This window comes from Chiloscyllium plagiosum, unplaced genomic scaffold (genome assembly GCF_037043375.1).
Source record: "Chiloscyllium plagiosum isolate Xiang-an unplaced genomic scaffold, Cpla_swu_hap1 HiC_scaffold_2, whole genome shotgun sequence".
Lineage (NCBI taxonomy): Eukaryota > Metazoa > Chordata > Chondrichthyes > Orectolobiformes > Hemiscylliidae > Chiloscyllium > Chiloscyllium plagiosum.
The window spans coordinates 130,271,522-130,293,098 of NW_028270140.1; the positions used below are offsets into that span (position 1 = coordinate 130,271,522).

The 21,577-nt window shown below is 41.2% G+C and overlaps 1 protein-coding gene across 6 annotated transcripts in view; it reads right to left on the reverse strand.

Moving 5' to 3' along the window:
- LOC122557644 (storkhead-box protein 2-like) overlaps positions 1 to 21,577 on the reverse strand; it is a 328,439-nt gene that overhangs the window by 57,025 nt on the left and 249,837 nt on the right. Inside the window, exon 1 of one of the 6 annotated variants that reach the window (XM_043705473.2) lies at positions 5,450 to 5,538. The exons of 4 other annotated variants lie outside the window; for them this stretch is intronic. In XM_043705473.2, coding sequence (XP_043561408.2) covers positions 5,450 to 5,498 — 49 coding nt within the window. In that variant the 5' untranslated portion in view covers positions 5,499 to 5,538. Of the gene's footprint in view, positions 1 to 5,254; positions 5,409 to 5,449; positions 5,539 to 21,577 lie in introns of those variants that run through there. One more of the 6 variants, XM_043705481.2, reaches the window with a different exon arrangement.

Sequence of the window (21,577 nt, forward strand, 5' to 3'; positions counted from 1 at the left end):
CAATCAGCTTTTGAAAGTTCTTGCCTAATACCGTCAAAGTTAGCCTTCCTCCAATTTAGAACTTCAACTTTTAGATCCGGTTTATCCTCTTCCATCGTGATTTTAAAATTAGTAGAATTATGGTTGCTGGCCCCAAAGTGCTTCCTCACTGACACCTCAGTCACTTATCCTGCCTTATTTCTAAAAAGTAGGTCAAGTTTTGCACCCTTCCCTAGTAGGTAAATCCACATACTGAATCAGAAAATATTCTTGTGCACACTTTTAATTCCTCTCCATCTAACCCCTTAACACTATGGCTGTCCCAGTCTATGTTTGGAAAGTTAAAATCCTTTGCCATAACCACACTATTATTCTTACAGATAGCTGCAAACTCCTTACAAATTTGTTTCTCAATTTCCTGCTGACTATTAAGGAGTCTATAATACAATCCCAATAAGGTGAACAACCCTTTTTTATTTCTCAGTTCCACCCAAATAAACTTCCCTGGATGAATTCCCAGGAATATCCTCCCAAAGTACAGCTGCAATGCTATCTCTGATCAAAAATACTACTCCTCTGCTCCCCCCCCACCCCACCCCACCCCCCCTCCCTCCTATCTTGCTCCCCTTTCTATCCTTCCTATGGCATTTGTATCCTGGAACATTAAGCTGCCAGTCCTGTCCATCCCTGACTCACATTTCTATGATTGCTACGATATCCCAGTCCCATGTTCCTAACCATGCCCAGAGTTCATCTGCCTTCCCTGTGAGACCTCTTGCATTGAAGCAACACATTGAAAACTTCAATGTTTCTAAACCCAATGTTTCATCCAAGAAAGAAGATATGGAGTACAGGAGTTGGGAGGTCATGTTGCGGCTGTACAGGACATTGGTTAGGTCACTTTTGGAATGTTGCGTGTAATTCTGGTCTCCTTCCTATCGAAAAGATGCTGTGAAACTTGAAAGGGCTCAGAAAAGATTTACAAGGATGTTGCCAGGGTTGGAGGATCTGAGCTACAGGGAGAGGTCGAATAGGTTGGGGCTGTTTTTCCTGGAGCATTGGAGGCTGAGGGATGACCGTATAGAGGTTTATAAATTCACGAGGGGTCACCAGGGACATGGATAGAACAAAGTTTTTTTCCCCGGGGCAGGGGAGTCCAGAACTAGAGGGCATAGGTTGAGGGTGAGAGAGGAAGATACAAAAGAGACCTAAGGGGTAACTTTTTCCACGCAGTGGGTGGTACGTGTATGGAATGAGCTGCCAGAGGAAGTGGTGGAGGCTGGTACAATTGCAACATTTAAAAGGCATTTGGATGGGTATAGGAATAGGAAGAGTTTGGAGGGATATGGGCCAGTGCCGGCAGGTGTGACTAGATCGAGTTGGGATATCTGGACAAGTTGGACCCAAGCGTCTGTTTCCATGCTGTACATCTCTATGACCTGTCCTGATTACTCAATATGGAGAACAATTTCAAAACTGGTTTGGCAATTCCTTGACGTGCGTGCCATGAAATATTTTGCCACGTTAAAGTTGCAACAGAATGCATGTTTTAGATGAATTAGAACCTGAATGTACATCTTTGGGAATGAAAATCTCTCTTACCTCCCTGACAATGTACATGGGGTAGACATTATTAGGCTGATCAGAGTCAATGTTCCTGCCCACTGTCAATCAATAATCTTAGATCCCCTTGATTCTCAAAATCTAAATATTTCTGCCTTAAAAATACTCAAAAAAAAATTAATGGAGTCTCAAAACCTCAAGGCTGCCTGAGGAGAAAGAAAGATTCGCCTTAACTCTTAAACCTCTTTTTTAAAAAAGGTTTTAGGTTTTCCCACAAGAGGAAACATCTTCACAGAATCATTACTGTGCAGAGGCTATTCAGCCCATCGTGCTCGCACTGATTTTAGTACCGAGAGCCAATCTCCTGCCTTTCCTCCACGTCCCTGCACAGCACTTCTTTCCAAATAATCATCCTGAACGCCTCAATTGAACCTGCCTCCACCACATTTCCAGGCAGTGCATTCCATACCCAAATTACTCGCTGTGTGAAAGGGTTTTTACTTACATCACAGTTGCTTCATTTGCACATCACTTTAAATCTACCCCTCTCACTTTTTTCCTTTATGAGGGGGAATGGTTCCTCCCTTACTATTCTACCTCCAGCAACACAAGAAGCCTGACACCCTCCAGGACAAAGCAGTGCACTTGACTGGCACCACACCCACAAACATTCACTCCCTCCACAACTGATGCAGCTCAGCAGCAGCAGCAACGTGTACCATTTGCAAGATGCACGTCAGAAATTCACCATAGCTCCTTTGATAGCACCTTCCAAATCCAAGACCATTACCAGCTAAAAAGGACAAGAGTACCACCTGCAAACTCCCCTCCAAACCACTCACCATCTAGATGTGAAAATACAGCAGCATTCCTTAGTGTTGCTGGCTCAATATCTGGGATTCTCTCCCTTATGTCATTATGGGTCTGCCTACAACAAATGGACTGCAGTAGCTCAGGGTGACAGCTCACCACCATATTTTCTAAGGGAAGAAAGAATGGACAATAAATATTTGCCCAGCCAGTGACACCCACCTCCTATTAGTGGGTAAAAACAAGCAATCATGCGTGATCCTCCATCTCAAAGCCTTCCTGCTCACTCCTGTATTCCCTGACACTTTTAGCTTTTAGAAATCTATCTATTTCTTTCTTAAATATATTCAGTGGAATTGTCTCTACAGCTTTCTCTGTTTCACCACCCAGAATGAAGAAACTTCATCTCAATCCAGAATAGCCTACCACATCCCAAGACCATAACTCCTGAACTAACTGCCCACATTCGGGCCCCATCCAGTTTTTGCCAGGTCCCACATACGCACACAACCCTGCCCTCTTCTTCTCCCCTCCTCAGTGTACAACTAGAGGTGGGATGGATATTACAACATGGTGAGTTTGTAGTGTTTCTTTGTTCTCTCCTGGGTCAAGGGATGCTTATCATGAGGAGCTCAGTGTGCGCTCAAGGAAATCAGCACTAGGAGAGAGACAGATGCCCACTGTAAATCAACCCCTTTCCTTTAACTTCTATTTCCCCATCTTCCCCAGTGATCCCCACTGCACTCTCACAGACCTCAGGCTCTAGCAGCTACACTGCTGGCAAATACCTTTATGCTCCAGGAGGCACTGCTGCAATGAAGGATTGTCAGCCTCTGATCACTGGCACCTCTTGGGAGGTGGTATTTCAATCTCTGGGATCTTTCATCCCAAAGGCCAACCATTTGCCAGTTACATGACTGACACTTCAGTGGTATGACATGGAGTTCTTGCCATCTCTTTAACTTGTAGGGGTGATGCCCTGTTGCCCAGATTAAAATTTTTGCCCACATAAAGGATTTATAACCATAACCGATTTATAACCATGGGCAGACACAGTAGATATGTTCTAATTAACCTGTTCAGAGATGGAATTACACACCACTTGAACTGGAGTTAGGGACACTACTATAGCACCACAAGAGCCTCTCCTAGGCAGACTTAATATCTTTTGGTGCCAATGCAGTGGAACAGCTACAGTGATGACCTGTAATTAAATTATAGAATCAGAGAATCACAGAATTATAGAATCCGAGAATCACAGAATTATAGAATCCCTACATTGTAGAAGCTGGCCATTCGGCCCGAATCTGTACCGACCCTTCTACCCAATCATCCTGCATTCTCTATGGTTAATCCACCTAACCTACACATCTATCCCTGGACACTATGGGCAAGTTTACATAGCCATTCCACCTAGTTTGTACATTTTTGGACTGTGGGAGGTCACCGGAGCACCTGGCAGAAACCCATGCTGACATAGGGAGAATGTGCAAACTCCACAGTCGCCCAAGGCTGGAGTTGAACCCAGGTCCCTGGTGCAGTGAGGCAGTCCTAACCACTGAGCCACTGTGCTGCCCACCCATATCATTCCTTTAATGTAATAAAGCTCAAGAGGCTGTACTTGGAGCACTGCAGATATCTCAGGCATTATCGGCTTGAGATGGTAACAGATAGGGTGGGGGAACGCCTGAAGGAATTTGGAAACCAGGATGAGAATTCAGATTTGCTTAAATTGGGAACAATACAGATTACCAAGTATAAAAAAGAGAATCTACATGGTCACAACAGAATCAAAAAAGGGACACTTATGTAATCCCAGTGTGCTAGAGATTCTCACAAATGGAAGAAAAGCAAAGAACAGATTTACCTCTACCTACTGCCATTCATACAAAACATATTTTAAATCTCCATTTAAAGCAATGTCGAAGCACTAAATCAAGTGTACGATGCACTTCAAGAAGACATAAACACAAGGAATCACCTTACTGCTAAAGTTCACTTTAAAGTTGTCTGATTTATGCACATTTTCTTTAAAGTCTGTGCAACAGGGATTCCCAGACTCCAACATTTTTGCCACATATCATGCCAAAAAAATTGTGCAATTGCTTGCCCTGCACCAAAAAAACCTTACACCTTAAAAGAGAAAGTTTGCTTATGCTGGGCAACTTGTGATACACTAAACTAGGTCCCCAAACCTGGAAAATACACTGAAAGACAGGCTTGAATTAGGAATGCTCGAGTAGCAAGTGCAGACTTGTTCTTTTTAATTAGAATACCCTCGATTAGTAGAAACTTGAAAACCACACAGAAAAAAATTCTAAAGAATACGTTTAATCTTAAAAATCGAACTAAGCACAAGGTTGTTATTTATGATAATCTCAATATCAACAAACATTATCCTTTACTAACTGACAGATCAATCCCAGTTAAAGAACGTTGAATTCTGCAGCCCAGAGAACTGATGCAGCAGATCAAATACTGCATCAGGGTGAGGGTGCAGTCAGTGAACGCACCAAAATCATTTCACTGAACCTCAAAGGAGGCTCGAACGCGTATTAAATTATACCTGATTTGTTCATTTTCTTTGCAGCTTTTCTGAAAGGCAAAATGGGGACCCTGAGGTGGCGCATAGAAAAAAAATGCTGGAAATCGACAAGAGAATAGAGAGAGAGAGAGAAAGAATTCACGCAAAACAATTGCCCATAAATTAACCCGATTCTTGGGTTTCAGATCACGAACGTTTAAGATATTATTTCTCACTTTCTCTCTCTGTTTCAGGACTGGTTTCCTTTAGGTTTGCAATCCCTGATAGACACACACAACACAAACAGCCATGAGCAGCTGTTAAACATATGACATCATGACTCAATGCTATCTGTTGTTCCAGCTTAAAACAGTTCACCTCCTCTCTCCTGGCCTTCCAACATTTCCACTCTGTCTGAAATCCCCGCGCAGCTCCTCAGCACACAGCTACATTTAGCAGCAAGGAAACAGAATCCTTCATATCTTGGCTTTCCACAGACGCTTTAATCCCCAGTGAAGAGTCTGAGACATTTCTTCAGTGCACCCTCCTGATATATTCACTTTGCCTTCTTACCCAGAATGCGCAGGCCATATAAAGACAATAGAGGTGTGACCATTTGCATTGTGATCTGGTAGGCAAATGTTTGAAAACTCCTTCCAATAATGGCTATTGACACGCTAGTGGGCGGCCTGCTGCACCTGTTGCCATGGCAACAAGGCTTGGCTGCTCCCTCACTGGATCCCAGCACTTTCCTCCTGTCGCACAATTAAAAATTTAACACCTGAGTTTCGCTTAAAGGCTGAAAAAAAAAACAAACAGGCTTCTGCCTAATGCTGACGTTTTCTCCACCGACGACCAGACTGCTCCCTGTCTCAGAGCAGTTTATGTTAATCGTTTTAGACGGTGTTTGAGCAAGGCACTCCCGAAAACATGCTATTTTCTTCCATCTGCAAATAATGCATGAAAAACGACCCGTTTTGTGGAAGCTTTGTGTCTCGCAAAATCTGGCTTTATTCAGTACTACTCAAGTTCTGTGCTACCAAATGACTTTATCAATGCACAAAAGCTGTGGCTGCATTTTTCTAAACAGTACACCATTTTCAAAAATACTAATGTTTAACATGTGATTGCAATACGTTTGGAGATCTACTGCTAAATTACTCTCATCAGTTCTGAAACCTTTTCAAAAAATAATCATAACACTTATGGAAAGCAAACTTGTACAAATATACAATATAGGACTAGCAGTAGGCCATTGAATCCTTCAAGCCCGATTTCTCCATTCATTAAGATCATGACTGATCTGTTTGTGTTTTGAATCTCATCTGTCCATGTGCCCTGATAACCCTAGATTCCTTATCCAAACTTTGTCCTGTGGAGGGTACTTGAATTTGAAGGTTAGTGTCCATGCCTTTCAGTCGTGTCTCACAAACTTGATATTGTTTTTTGAAAAAGTAACAGAGTTACTGATGAGGGCAGAACAGTTGACATGATCTATATGGACTTCAGTAAGGCATTCAACAAGGTTCCCCATGGACTGATAAGCAAGGTTAGATCTCATGGAATAAGGGAGAAGTAGCCATTTGGATATGTTAGAAGACAAAGGGTCGTGGTGGAGGGTTGCTTTTCAGACTGGAGGCCTGTGATCAGTGGAGTGCCACAAGGATCGGTGCTGGGTCCACTACTTTTCCTCATTTATGTAAATGATTTGGATGTAAACAGAAGAGGTATAGTTAATAGGTTTGCTGATGACACTAAAATTGAAGGTGAAGTGGACAGCGAAGAAGATTACCTCAGATTACAATGGGATCTTGATCAGATGGGCCAATGGGTTGAGGAGTGGCAGATGGACTTTAATTTAGACAAATGTGAGGTGCTGCAGCGGTGTGTAATAACAACTCCACAACAGGTTGATATAGAAAATATTTTTTCCATGTGTCTATTTAGGTACACATAAAAGGCCTCATGGCATTACTCAAAGTGCAGCAGGTGTATTCTTCTAAGTGTCGTGGTCAACATTTACCCTCAATCAATGTCACTGAAGCAGATTATCTGGCAATTGTCTCAGTGCTGCCTGTAGGACATTGATGTATGCAAGCTACCTGCTGTGCTTTCTCCATTACAACAGTGACCAGTCTTTAAAAGAAATTCACTGACTGTAGAGTGTTTGGGATGTCTTAAGGTTGTGAAAGAAGCAAGATAAATGCAAGTCTTTGTCTCTGCAGTCCTTGCTATGAAAGGATTGTCTTAAGAGCAAAGATTAACTGGGTCGGGACCCTATTCACTGGAATTTAGAAGAATGAAAGGTCCTGTAATTTAAATGTGTAATGTTCTTAAGGAGCTTGACAGGGTAAGTGCTGAGAGGTTGTTTCCCTCATGGAAGAATCAAGGACAAGAGTGCATAGTCTCAGAATAAAGGGGCACCAATTTAAGACTGAGAAGAGGAGGACTTCCTTCTCTGATGACTGAGAGTCTTTGGAACTCCTTGTCACAGAGAGCTGTGTATATTTAAGGCTGAGATAGACAGATTCTTGATCAGTACAGAATCGAGGGTTACAGGGAAAATGCAGAAAAATAGATGTGAGGAATGTCAGATCAGCCATGATCCTATTGAACGGTGGAGCAGGCTTGAAGGGCCGAACAACCTACTCATGTTCTTAATTTTTATGGTCATCTGGTCTTTCTTTTTTCTCTTTTTTGTGATAATTTGTTGATTTTTTTCATAATTTAGTTTTGTTGTTGGTCTCCTGTAAATTTGGTGTCATACTCAGGATTATTACTGAATATGGAATTACAGCTGCACATCTTTAATGCAAATATGGTGGTGATGTTCACATTATACTGTGAGGATTAATCTGTATTGTCTTCTCATGGGACCCATCTAGAACAGTCTTTTCAGTGGGTGGTGGTCAAGAAATATCACCATTCTACTGGAGTCATTTCTAGGAAATAATGCATCATACATGTCTATTACATGGATGTCAGGTGAGTACAAGACAGGTTCTGCTAAAGGTGACTCCAATGTTTGAATATTAACACACTGCTGACCATCTATTCTTACAAGTGATAAAAGATAAATGGCTTGAGAAAATACTGGAGGACTGACTGTAGAACTATACAAGATTAGAATGGTGCTGGAAAAGCACAGCAGGTCAGGCAAGATCCAAGGAGCAGGAAAATCGACGTTTCAGGCAAAAGCCCTTCATCAGGAATGAGGCTGGGAGCCTCGGGGGTGGAGAGATAAATGGGAGGGGAGGGGAGTGGGGCTGGGGAGAAGGTTGCTGAGAGTGCAATAGGTGGATGGAGGTTGGGGTAAAGGTCAGAGAGGAGGGTGGAGCGGATAGGTGGGAAGGAAGATTTACAGGTGGGCCAGGTCATGAGGATGGTGCTGAGGTGGAAGGTTGGAACTGAGGTAAGGTGGGGGAGGGGAAATGAGGAAACTGGTGAAATACACATTGATGCCATGGGTTTGGAGGGTCCTGAGTGGAAGATGAGGCTTTCTTCCTCCAGGCATCGGGTGACTAGGGTGTGGCGATGGAGGAGGCCCAGGACCTGCATGTCCTTGGCAGAGTGGGAGGGGGAGTTGAAATGTTTGGCCACAGGGTGGTGGGGTTGGTTGGTGCGGGTGTCCCAGAGATGTTGTCTGAAGTGCTCTGCGAGAAGGTGTTCAGTCTCCCCAATGTAGAGGAGACCACATTGGGAGCAATTAGTAGAATAAATGACATGTGTGGAAGTGCGGGTGAAACTTTGATGGATGTGGAATGCTCTTTTTGGGCCTTGGATGGAGGTGAGGGGGGAGGTGTGGGCACAGGTTTTGCAATTCCTGTGGTGACAGGGGAAGGTGCCAGGAGGGGAGGGTGGGTTGTTTGGGTGCGTGGACCTGACCAGGTAGTCGTGGAGGGAACAGTCTTTGTGAAAAGCGGAAAGGGGTGCGGAGGTAGTGTGTCTGGTAGTGGGGTCCATTTGAAGGTGGCGGAAATGTCAGCAGATCTCTCTACGTATAACCACAAAGCATATTTCACTTGAGATCAGGGCAACTAATAGTTAAAACTTATAAATGCAAAGTTATTGCTCATATTCTAGAAGTAGATAAGGCTGAGTTTAATAGAGACTATCTTCAGCAAATAGAGCAAAATGGTCAATGAGTAACATCACAAAATATCAGTGGGAGAAATTTAAAAAGTTAATCATGACTTCCAAATGACACACATTCTACTTGTCAAAACATATAATAAGAGGTGAGAGATAAAGTAAACAAAGAAAGCACACAAAAGTGCAAAAGCAAAGCACAGGTCCTATCGTAAAAATTGAGAAATAATGCACATGATGAGTATAATCACAAAGGAAGGGATTCCCATTTAAGAAAGAGATGAGGAAGAATTGATTTTCTGAGGGTAGTGAATCTGTTTTCTCTACCACAAAGGCTACAGAGAATGGGTCATTAAATTTATTCAAAGCTGAAATGGGCAGAGTATTAAACAGTTAGGGAATCAAGGAGTATGGTAAAAAGGCAGAATAGTGAAGTTGAACATTATCAGATCAGCAATGATCTCACTGGATGGCAGAGCAGACTTAATTGGTAATGGCCACCTATGCTTCCATTCGCCAATTTTGGTCTTGTGGTCTTCTGTTAAATAATTACTTTACATTAGCATGTGAAGTAGACTGTGGCATATTGTTAATGAAACCAGACTGGTGATCCAAAGACCTCGGCTGATCCTCCGGAGGTATGCATTCAAATCCACCAAAACATCTGGTGGAATTTAAATTACAATTAATAAATCTGGAATTGAAAGTCAGTATCAGTAATAGTGACCGTAAGCAATCATCAGCTGTCATAAAAATTCAACTGTTCCATTAAAGTGAAGAAAGTCTGCTTTTCTAACCTGATCTGACCTACATGTGACTCCAGACCTCTATTAATAAGGTTGAATTTTAACAGACCTCTGAAATAGCATAGATAGCCACTCAGTTCAAGGGGCAATTAGGAATGGACAACTAATGTTGGTCTGACCTGTGATGCACATATCCTAGGAACGAATCAACTTATCCACAGAAAAAAAAGACTTGTATGTAACATCTTACATGATTGCAAGCTGTTCCAAAGGCTTTGCAGCAATTGAACAACTTCTAGCTGCAATGTGATGTAGGAAATGTGGCGACCAAGCTGCTGCACGTTCACCCACACATCAATGTAATAATGACCAGATAATCCATTTTTATGTTGTTAATTTGGGACACTAAGGGTGACTTCCCTGCTCTTCATCAAACGAGTGCTGAGGAAATGTTCATGTCCACTTGAGAGAGCAGATTGGGCCAGTTTAATGCCTCATCTGAAAGCCAGCACTTCCAATATACTGCACTCCTTCAGTTGCTGAGCAATTCCACAACCAAGGGACTAGATCTAACCTCTACAGTTCTGTTGCTACGAACGTTGGTGGCTAATTAAAAATTGAAGGATCAAGCTCCTCAAATATCTCCATCTTTAATGATGGGTGGGGGCAGAGGGGTCATGGGTGCAAAAGATAAGATTGAGGCATTGTTCAGCAAGAGGTGCCAACTGAATGATCTCTCTTGGCCTCCTCCAGAGATCTTTGAGGAGAAAGTGAGGTCTGCAGATGCTGGAGATCAGAGCTGAAAATGTGTTGCTGGAAAAGCACAGCAGGTCAGGCAGCATCCAGGGAACAGGAGAATCGACATTTCGGGCATAAGCCCTTCTTCAGGGCTTATGCCCGAAACGTCGATTCTCCTGTTCCCTGGATGCTGCCTGACCTGCTGCGCTTTTCCAGCAACACATTTTCAGCTCCTCCAGAGATCACCAAGTCACTGATGCCATTCTTCAATCAATTCTATTCACTCCACAAGATAGTAAGAAATGGCTAGAAGTTCTACGTACTGCAAAGGATATGGGCCCTGTCAACATTTGGCGATAATACTGAAGACCAAGGTTCCAGAACATGCTGCACCCCTCACCAAGGTGTTCCAGTAGAGCTGTAACATTGGCTGACAATGTAGAAAATTGCTGAGGAATTTATCCTGTAAGTAAAAAGTGAAACAAATCCAACCTATCTAATTATTGCCCTATAAGTCTATTCTCAATCATCAATAAAGTGATGGAAGGTGTCATCAACAGTTTTATCAAGCAGCACCTGCTCAGCAATAACCAGCTCACTAATGCTCAGTTTGGATTCCACCAGGGCTACTCAACATGACTGCATTACAGCTTTAACTCAAGCATGGACAAAATAGCTTAGTTCCAGAGAAGAGGTAAGTGTAACTGACTTTGACATCAAGTCCACATTTCATCAAGGAGCCCTGACAAAACTGGGGTGAATGAGAAGCAGGGGGTAAGGTCTCCACTGGTTGGAGTCATACCTGGCTCACAGGAAAATTATTGTGGTGATTGGAGGTCAGTTATCTCAGCTCTAGGACATTTCTGAAGGTGTTTCTCAGGATAGAGTCCTAGGCATAACTGTTTTGTCAATGACTTTCCTGCTTCATGAGGTCCGAAGAGGGGACATTTGCTGATTTTCAGCACAGTTTCGAACTCTTTCGATACTAAAGCTGCATTACTAAATGCAGCAAGACAAGGACATTATCAACGTTTGGGCACGTACCACGCAAGAGCCAGACAATGACTACATCTTACAAGAGAGAATCTAATAATTATTTCTTCACATTCAATAGTATCACAATCTCTGAATTCCCCCAGTATCACCATTCTTGAGGTTAAGATTGACCAAAAATTGAACTGAACCAGTCATATATATACTGTGGCAACAACAGCAGGGCAGAGGCAGTGAAGAATTCACCTTCTGGCTCCACAGGCCCTGCAAACTATATACAGTGGTGCTGGAAATTATAATAGATGATTGTTTTTGACTGGCACAGATTTTATAGGCTGAATGGCATTTTTCTATGCTTAACTATGAATATAACAAGACATGAGTCAATAATAGGATGAAATACTCTCCACTTACCTAGACGTATGCACCTAGACCTGACACATAGAGGACAAAGCAGCTCACTTGATTTGCAACCTCTTCACAATATTCAATCCCTCTATCACCTCTGCTCAGTAGCAGCAGAATGAACCATCTACAAAACACACTGCAGATATACATCAACAAGTCACCTTAAACACCACAGTTCAAACCCACCATCACCACCATCTAAAAGGACAAGGGCAGCAGATACATGGGGACACTACCAGCTGCAAGTTCCCTTCCAAGCCACTCATCATCCAGACTTGGAAATATAATAATATCATTCCTTCAGTGTCACTGGGTTAAAATCCTGGAACACGCTTCCTCATGGCATTATGGACCTACGTACACTAAATGGACTTCAGCAGTTTAAGAAGGTAACTCACCACCTAAAGGGGAGGGCAATAAATTCTGTCCCAGCCAAGTGATGCTTACATTGCAATAGCGAACAAAAAAATGTATTACACTGGAATGTCTGTATGAATTTTGTGCTCAATCCCTGTAGAACATTAACCCATAATCTTCAGACTCAGAGATGAAAGTGTAACTGAGTCACATGACAGTGCCAACATAGCTGAGCTGTCAAGAAAACTAACATTGAATACAACCAAGAATGTGGCAAAATTAATGTAAACAAAAAAACAATATAATGACACTAGGGAGTGAGAAATCTCCAGACTTAAATGACACATATTTCAAAAGTTCTAAAGGAGTTGGTAAGTCCTAATGATAATTTTTCACAGTTCCCTTGATTTGAGAGTCATTCATTTAGAAATGAAAAGTGCATATTTGACTATGCCACCATAAGAAAGGTGAGGGAGGGTTGAAAAATGTAATGACAAATCAATTAGCTGAATGTCTGTTTTTTATGGAAATTACTAGAATCGTAATTAAACGTAGGGTGTAATGGATTCCTGAAGGCTAAACTAAGCCTGACAAATCTGACTAAATATTTTGAAAAGGTTATTGAATTATTGGGCAGGGAAATGTCTTATCATTATTACTAATGTGGATTTTCAGAACACATTTGATGAAACTATTCATAAGACAGTGTTAGCTAAAGTCAAAGCTCATGGAATTGAAGGCAAATTATTGATCTTGATGAGGAAAATTGGCTGACTGACAGGAGGCAGAGAAAAGCATTAATGAGCATATACTATAATTGATGAGGGCATTTGTGGGACAGCTGTCATGTCCCTACCTCATGGCCAGGAGGCTGGGTTTATGTCCCACCTGCTCCAGTGGTGTGTCTCAACATGTCTGAGTAGGCTAATTAAAGATACCTGTACTCTAATTGGCCACACTGGACTAGTTGTGTCCCACAAGACTCTGTGTTGTGACCTCAACTCGTCACGATATTTGTGAACAACTTAGATAATGGGATAGAAAGCCACATATCCACATTTGCCAGTGACCCACAGATTAGGCAGCATTATAAGCAATGTGAATGGAATTACAAAATTATAAAAAGGTATTGATTGATTAAGTGAATGAACAAAACTGTGGGAAAAAATTCCAATACAGAGAAACTTATGATCTGTAATGGATGGGCACATGGTATATTCTAAATGGTGAAAAGCTGACAAAGTGCAGTTCCAGACAAATTGGCCTGGGTGTGTGGGGGCTAAGGAGAGAATGCAGGTCTAGGTATGTAAGATATTAGAATGGTACAAAGAGGTATTGAAAATAATCCAAACATCTGACAGAATGCAGGTCCTCGTGCCTAAAGGACTTAATATAAGGAGACAGAAGTCATGAGTCAGCTACTGCAAAGTTCTGGATAGACCAATATGTGGAATACTCGGAGCAGTGTCAACAAGGTATCCTTTAGGATAGAAGTACTGACCATGGAGGGAGCACAGCATTGATTTGCCAGAATGATACCTGGACTTCAAGGGTTAAATAAGGAGGAAAGATTGTGCAAATTAGATTACGTTCTCAACAAATTAGAAGGTTAAGCATATTTTGATCAAGGTTTTAAAATATTAAAAGCAACAGAGAAGGTTGATTGAGGTAAGTTATTTCTGCTGGTTTAGAAGTCTAGAGTCAGGGGGTATAATCTAATTTCAGGGATGGAATTAGGAATCACCTTGACACACATAGATTGACACATACACAGTTTAGAACTCTTTTCTGCAAATGATAATTGATGCTGGATTACTTATTAAAGTATGAGATTTCTGGAATTTTGTGAAATACAAGATTAATGGATTTGGGACAAAGGTATCAAAAAGGGAGGAAGCAGAAAGTAGGAAACCATAAACTGGTTAGTTTAATGTCTCTTGTTCAGAATAGAATCCATTATTAAGGAAGTAATATATGACAGTTGCAAAGTTAAAGCGCAATCCATTAGATTCAGCATATTTATGAAAAATAAATTGTGTATGCCTTATTTCATAGTGTTTTTTTAAGATGAATAGGAAGGGTTTGGAAGGATATGGGCTGGGTGCTGGCAGGTGGGACTAGATTGGGTTGGGATATCTGGTTGGCATGGACATGTTGGACTGAAGGGTCTGTTTCCATGCTGTACATTTCTATGACTCTATGTAACGAACAAAGTGAATAATGGGCATCCTGTAGATGTACTATATCTGGATGTCCAGATTACATTTGATAAGATGCAGCACAAGAAGTCGATAGACAAGGTAATTTCACATGGGTAGGGGTAATTCATTTGCTTGGATAGAGGATAGGCCACCCAATAGAAAGCATAACATCAAGATAAATGGGTCTTTTTCTGGTTGGAAAAATGTAACTAACTATTTACAATCTGTATTCATGACATGGATGCAGGAGTAGAAGGTACAATAGTAAAATTTACTGAATGCACTGAATAGGTGGGAAAATAGATTGCAATAGAGAAGAAATCTACAAATGGATATGGATAGGTTAGGGGAATAGGCCAAAATTTGCTAACTGGAGTTTAAGATGGATAAGTGTGAGGTCATTCATTTTGCTCAAAAGAATGAAAAGGCAACGTATTTATCGAAATGGAGAAAAACTTCATAATGTTTTGGTGCAGAGGGATCTAGATGTGCTTGTGCATGAATCGCAGACAACTAGCATACAGGTACAGCAGGTAATAAGGAGGGCAAATGGAATTCTAGCATTTATTGCTAAAGAATTAGAGTATAAAAGTATGATGTGGAGGTGCAGGTGTTGGACAATGGAAACAAAGTAAAATATTTCACAACACCAAGGTTATAGTCCAACAGGTTTGTTTGAAAGCACTAGTTTTCAGAGCGCTGATCCTTCAGCAGGAAACTAATGGGGCAGGATCATAAGACACAGAATGTATAGCAAAAGGTCACAGTGATATATTGAACAAACCTCAATTGCTGTTAGGACTTTCAACTTTTAGAATGAGGGTGCAAGTTTTGGCTCATTAATACGTAATTAGACTAGATTCCCTACAGTGTGGAAACAGGTCCTTCGGCCCAACAGGTCCACACCGACCCTCCGAAGAATAACCCACCCAAACCCTTTTTCCCTCTGACAAATGCACCTAATTGACAATTTAAGCATGGCCAATTCATCTTTGGACTGTGGGAGGAAACCCACGCAGACATGGGGAGAATGTGCAAACTCCTCACAGGCAGTCACCCAAGGTTGGAATCGAACCCGGGACCCTGGTGTTGTTAGGCAACAGTGCTCACCACTGAGCCACCATGCCACCTCATTGCATGCATTGCATGACACTGTGATCTTTTGCTATAAATTCTGTGTCTTATAATCCAGCCCCACTAGTTACCTGATGAAGGAGCAGCGCTCTGAAAGCTAGTACTTCCAAATAAACCTGTTGGACGATAACCTGGTGCTGAGTGATTTTTAACAGTATTAAAGTAGGGAAGTGTTACAACAGTATAAGGCATAAATGAGACCACACCTTTTTATTTTGGAGTATTGCATATACTTGTGGTTCCCTTGCTTGTGTTATGGACTAGGCCAGACCACTCAAAACATTCTTAAGCAAGCAGCCCTAGAACTAACTTCGCAATTTGTTTTGATAAGTGTACAGTGAAAATTACCCAGAGTAAGATAGCTAGGTTGACTATTAGATTTTAAAACAGACAAAGACATTTATTCACAAAATTACACAATGAAACACAAAGAACAGAATAAGGAACCCCCACAGAACTCAATCTATCCAAACTAGACTTATTTATGCAGTTCTGAATATACACAACATTCACAATAAGCAAACTCCCTTTAAAACCCAGTATAAATGGAACACATGCTGACAGGTTGAAGTTGAAGAGCAGAAAAGAGAGAGAGTTTCCACATAGCTCCCTGTTGAACTTCCCAGTTCAAGACTGAACTAAAAACAGCTCAGTTCAGCTCAGCTAAATAGAGAGCTGACCACTTCCTTCTGTTTATACAGGTCACTTCTAAAGCATGACCATATTGGCCTGAAGTCTCATCTGTTTACATATAAACAAAAGGCCTCTCAAAATCCTTTTCATCTCTGTACCAAATCAGACCGATCAGAGCCCGGCCTGGTTTATTGCCCCTCTGAAAAAAATCTAGGACAGAGTCTCCTTGAGCCAAGGAACAGCTTTTAGGGAAGAAAGGACTAGCTTTGTGACATCTCCCCCTTTAAAAAAATGAACCATCAATACCAAAAGATGGCTTCATTTTTAACCCTTCAAAACCCTGGTTGTAGTTTAAACACACATATACACTACATTAACTATAAACATGCAAAACCACATGCAGATTCAGGCTGCGGTACACCCACCACCGAACGCCTCCGTATCTCATTTGAATCTTGATAAGGCATCGACAATCACGTTTTCCTGACCTGCCACATGCACAATTGTCAAATTGAATGGTTGCAACAACAAGCTCCATCTAAACAATCTGGCATTTTTGTCCTTAAACTTTTCCACAAATGTCAATGGGTTATAATCGATGTATATAATTGTCTCAGATGCATTGCTAGTAATATAAACACTGAAATGTTATAATGCCAACACCAAGCTTAAAGTCTCTTTCTCCACTGTTGAATATTTTTGTTGATGAACGTTCAACTTTCTGGAAAAATACCCGATGGGTCTTTCTATTTCCATGTCATCCCTCTGCAGACCGCACCGACAGCTACATCACTGGCATCGATAGCTACCTTGAAAGGCTTCATGTAATTTGATGTGGACAATACTGGGACAGTTGTAACACAGTGTTTAGGCTGTCAAATGCCTTTTGATGGTCCGCTGTCCACTGAAACTTCTTGCTCTTTTTTAATAATTCGATGAGTGGAGCAGCCACACTGCTAAGGTTCAGCACAAATGTTGGGTAAAATCCATTCAACCCCAGGAATTGTAGTACTGCTTTTTTTGTCAACGGTATGGGAAATCTCCCAATTAGTTTCATTTTTGCAACTCGTGGGGGCACTTGTCCATGTCCAATAACATGATCCAGGAAGGTGACTTGGGCTTTGGCACATTCATTTTCAGCTAGGTTTACCACGAAGATGGTCTTCCGAAGTCGATTGAACAAGTTCGATAAATGCTGTAAATGTTCCTTCCACAAGTGGATAAAAAAAATCACCAGGTCATCAATACACACCACACAGTTGGGTAATTCGGCAATGACCTTATTAGTCAGTCTCTGAAATGTGACTGCAGCGTTTTTCATACCAAATAGCATGACTTTAAACTGATATAGTCCAAAGCTGAAATAGCCTTTGCTGTCTCTGACAGAGGTACTTGTCAGTAGCCTCTGAGCAAGTCCAATTTAGAAATGTAAGTTGCTTGTCCCACTTTTTCAATACAGTCCTCCAACCGTGGAATTGGATATGCAGCAGTCTTTGTAACGGCATTGACTTTGCAGTAGTCCACACATGACCGTTGGGTACCATCTGGCTTTGGCACCATCACTATGGGTGAGCTCCAGTCACTGTAATTCACTTTGATTATGCCATCTTGGAGCATGCCCTCTATCTCCTTCTCAACTTGTGCCAGCTTTAAAGGGCTATGCCCATAAGGATGTTGCTTAATTGGAACAGCATCGCCTATATCTACATCATGCACAATTAAATTAATACTTCCTAGTTTATTTATGCATATCTCCCCATGTGATAATAATAACTCTTTCAGGCCATTTTGATTTTCTTGTGGAAGGTAACTCAATAATTTATCTGAATGTTTGACAACTTCCTTATTGTCCAATTTGATCTGAAGAATGTCCAATTCAGAATCCTCTGAACGTGGTTCTTCCTTCTGTGCTGTAATCATTAACACCTCCTCTTGCTTTCCTTCCCTATCAAAATACCTTTTGAGCATATTCACACAACACACTGTGTGAGATTTCTTCCTCTCTGGAGTCCTTATCAAGTAGTTCACCTCACTCAATTTTTTCTCAATTTGATAAGGTTCACTAAAGGCTCACCTATTATTGGAAGTAACACCAATACCTTATCCCCAATTGCAAAATTGCGAATTTGTGATTTCTCATCCACCTCCTGTTTCATTGTATGCTGTGATACCTTTGAATGCTGTCTAGCCAACTCTCCAGCTCTATTTAATCATTCTTTAAAACTTCATACATAGTCCAAATGAGTGGTGTCTGAATTCTGACTTATTAGTTTCTCCTTAATCAATTTTAATCATCCTCTTACTTCATGTCCAAAGATTAATTCAAATGGACTGAATTTGATCAATTCATTCCATGCATCTCTGATCACAAAAAATACAAGCGGAACTCCCTTATCCCAAGCATCTGGATAATCCTGACCATAAGCCCTTAACATGGTCTTTAGTGTTTGATGCCATCTCTCTAGTGGTCCCTGTGATTCAAGATGGTACACAATAGATTTGAATTGCTTTATTCCCAAGTTATCCATAACCTCCTTGAATAATTTGGATGTGAAGTTTGATCCTTGATCTGACTGGATCTCTATTGGCAGTTCATATCTAGTAAAAAATGTAAGTAATTCATCTACAACCCTTTTAGCTGTGATGTTGCTTAATAGGATTGCCTCTGGAAATCTAGTCAACACATCCATTATTGTTAATAAATACTTATTTACACTTGTTGTTTGAAGTTGGGGACGTACGCAATCAGTCAAGACTCTTGTGAAAGGTTCCTCAAATGCTGGAATAGGTATTAAAGGTACAGGTTTTCTAACTGCCTGTGGTTTTCCGATTAACTGGCATGTATGACACGTCTGGCAAAATTCAACTTCATCCTTGTGTTGTCCAGTCCAGTAAAAATGTCTTTGTATTTTAGCCTGTGTTTTCCTCACCCCTAAATGACCTCAAAGTGGTAGCTCATGCTCCACTTGCAGCACCTCCCTTCTATACCCTACTGGCAAAACAATTTGATGAATCTCTGCCCATTTCTCATCTGCTTGAATGTGTGATGGCCTCCATTTCTTCATTAAGACATCTTTTGTTAAGTAATAACACACTGGCATGCATTCACTTTTATTCTCAGTAAATGCCTATTTTAACTCCTAATTTTTCTGCTGTAATTCAATCAGCCTAGTTGAGCTTAAAATACTGGCATGTTTACCTATTTGCTCCTTCTCTGTTCCACTTATCTGATCAAATCAAGGTTCGGATGACACTACGTCAGCTTTTTTGTCTGTGCCTTTTGATCTCTCTTCCTTTAACCTGTGCTTCCATAATCTTGTGATCACACCATCAGGGAAAATTCCTGGATAAACATTCTCCAGGTCTTCAGTTGCCTGCGTCTCCACAGTCTTTTCAACTAGAGTAGGCAGCACGTCTACCAGTGAATCTGCAATTGCAAGGACAAATTGTACTCCTGGTGCTGAGAGTTTGTCCAGAAGTCCTACTACAAATTCTCCACTCTTCTCTGGACTCTCTAGCCTCACTTTACATAACTGAGCACCTTTTGTCTCACCATGAATTCCTGTTTCCAGTATCTTCTCTTGCAATAGTCTCTCAGGAGTGCATATCTCCTCATCCTTCAGCATTACAGACTGAGAGGATCCTGTGTCCCTTCATATTGTAACCTCCTTACCTATAACTCCTGGCCTGTGTGAATAAACTTTACCCTTGCATGTATATTTTTTAAGCAGATCTGGCACTTCCTCTTTAATCAACCTCTGAACATCTTGTACACTCTGAGGCAGTTGTCTAACTTCCCTTGTGCTTTTTGTTACTAGTCCATCAAAATGTCCAGGCTTGTCTGGTTTTCCTACCTCTGGCTTTCTCCTAGCCCACCAACACAGATTTTGTGTGGCCCACTTTATTACAATGAAAACACCGGAACCTTTTAACTTCTTTGTCCCCCTCAAGGGTTTTTCTTTTACCCTGTGGTAAGTTATCCCTATGATCTTCACTGAGATCTACCTTTCCCTTTCCATGTGAGGATTTCTCTTTACCCCAATTTCTATCTCTCATGGACTGAAATTGATTCTGGAAGCCAAACTGAGTTTTATGGACCAGCTCAAAATCATGAGCTGCTTCAGCTGCTAACCTTGCTGTTTTAACTCTCTGCTCTTCCACATGAGTTTGCACTACTTCAGGCAGTGAGTTTTTGAATTCCTCCAAAATAATTACCTCTCTAAGGGCATCATAGATTTGCTTGATTTTTAAAGCTTTTATCCATCTATCAAAATTACTCCGTTTGATCCTTTCAAACTCAACGTAGGTTTGACCAGGGTCCCTCCTCAGATTCCTGAAATGTTGTCAATAGGCTTCTGGTACAAGCTCATATGCACTTAAAATGGCTTTTTTCACCTCCTCATACTCCCCAGATACTTACTCTGATAGTGATGCGAATACCTCACTAGCCCGACCTACAAGTTTCTTTTGGATCAACAAAACCCACATTGTCACTGGCCACTACATTTGTTTAGCCACCTTTTCAAATGAGATGAAAAAGGCTTCCACATCCTTCTCATCAAATTTAGGCAATGCTTGAACATATTTAAACAGTCTCTCACTAGGCTTCTGAGTACCAGGGGCTTGCTCATCCTCACTCTCTTCCTCACTATGCCTACCCTCAGCCTTTATCAGCTGACTTTCCTTTTTAAGTGTCAGTTTCTGAAGTTCAAAAGCTCTCTCTTTTTCTCTCTGTTCTGCTGCTCTCTTTTTCCCTCTCTTCTGCTTTTAATCGTAACTCAAACTGTTTCATTTCTGCTGCCCTTTCCTTATCTCTCACCTCTAACTCAAGCTGCTTCATTTGTAATTGAATTCTTGCCATCTCTATAGATTCTGATGGTTTCTCCAGCAAGTTTAAATGCTGTCCTACTGTTGTAATGATCTTTCCTTTCCTCACAGAAGCAGGCAGTTCCAATTCCAGCCTCTCTGCTAGTTCTTGCAACTTGGTCTTATTCACTTTTTGCAAAACCTCCAAAGTCATCACACCCACATCCAGAAAGCTTTTGGCGACTGAAAAAGCCATTACTATCCCAAGCTTTGTCTACCCAACCAAACCGACACCCGAAATAAAGACACTAGCACTCGCTGTTTAAAATCCTGCAAAAGAGCCCCCAATCTGTTATGGATTAGGCCAGATGACACAAAACATTCTTAAGCAGGCAGCCCTAGACATAACTTTGCAATTTGTTTTAGTAAGTGTACAGTGAAATTACTCGGAGTAAGATAGCTAGGTTGACTACGAGAATTTAAAACAGATAAAGAAATTTACTCACAAAATTACACTATGAAACACAAAGAGCAGAGTAAAGAACCCCTACAGAATTCAATCTATCCAACTAGACTTACTTATGCTGTTCTGAATA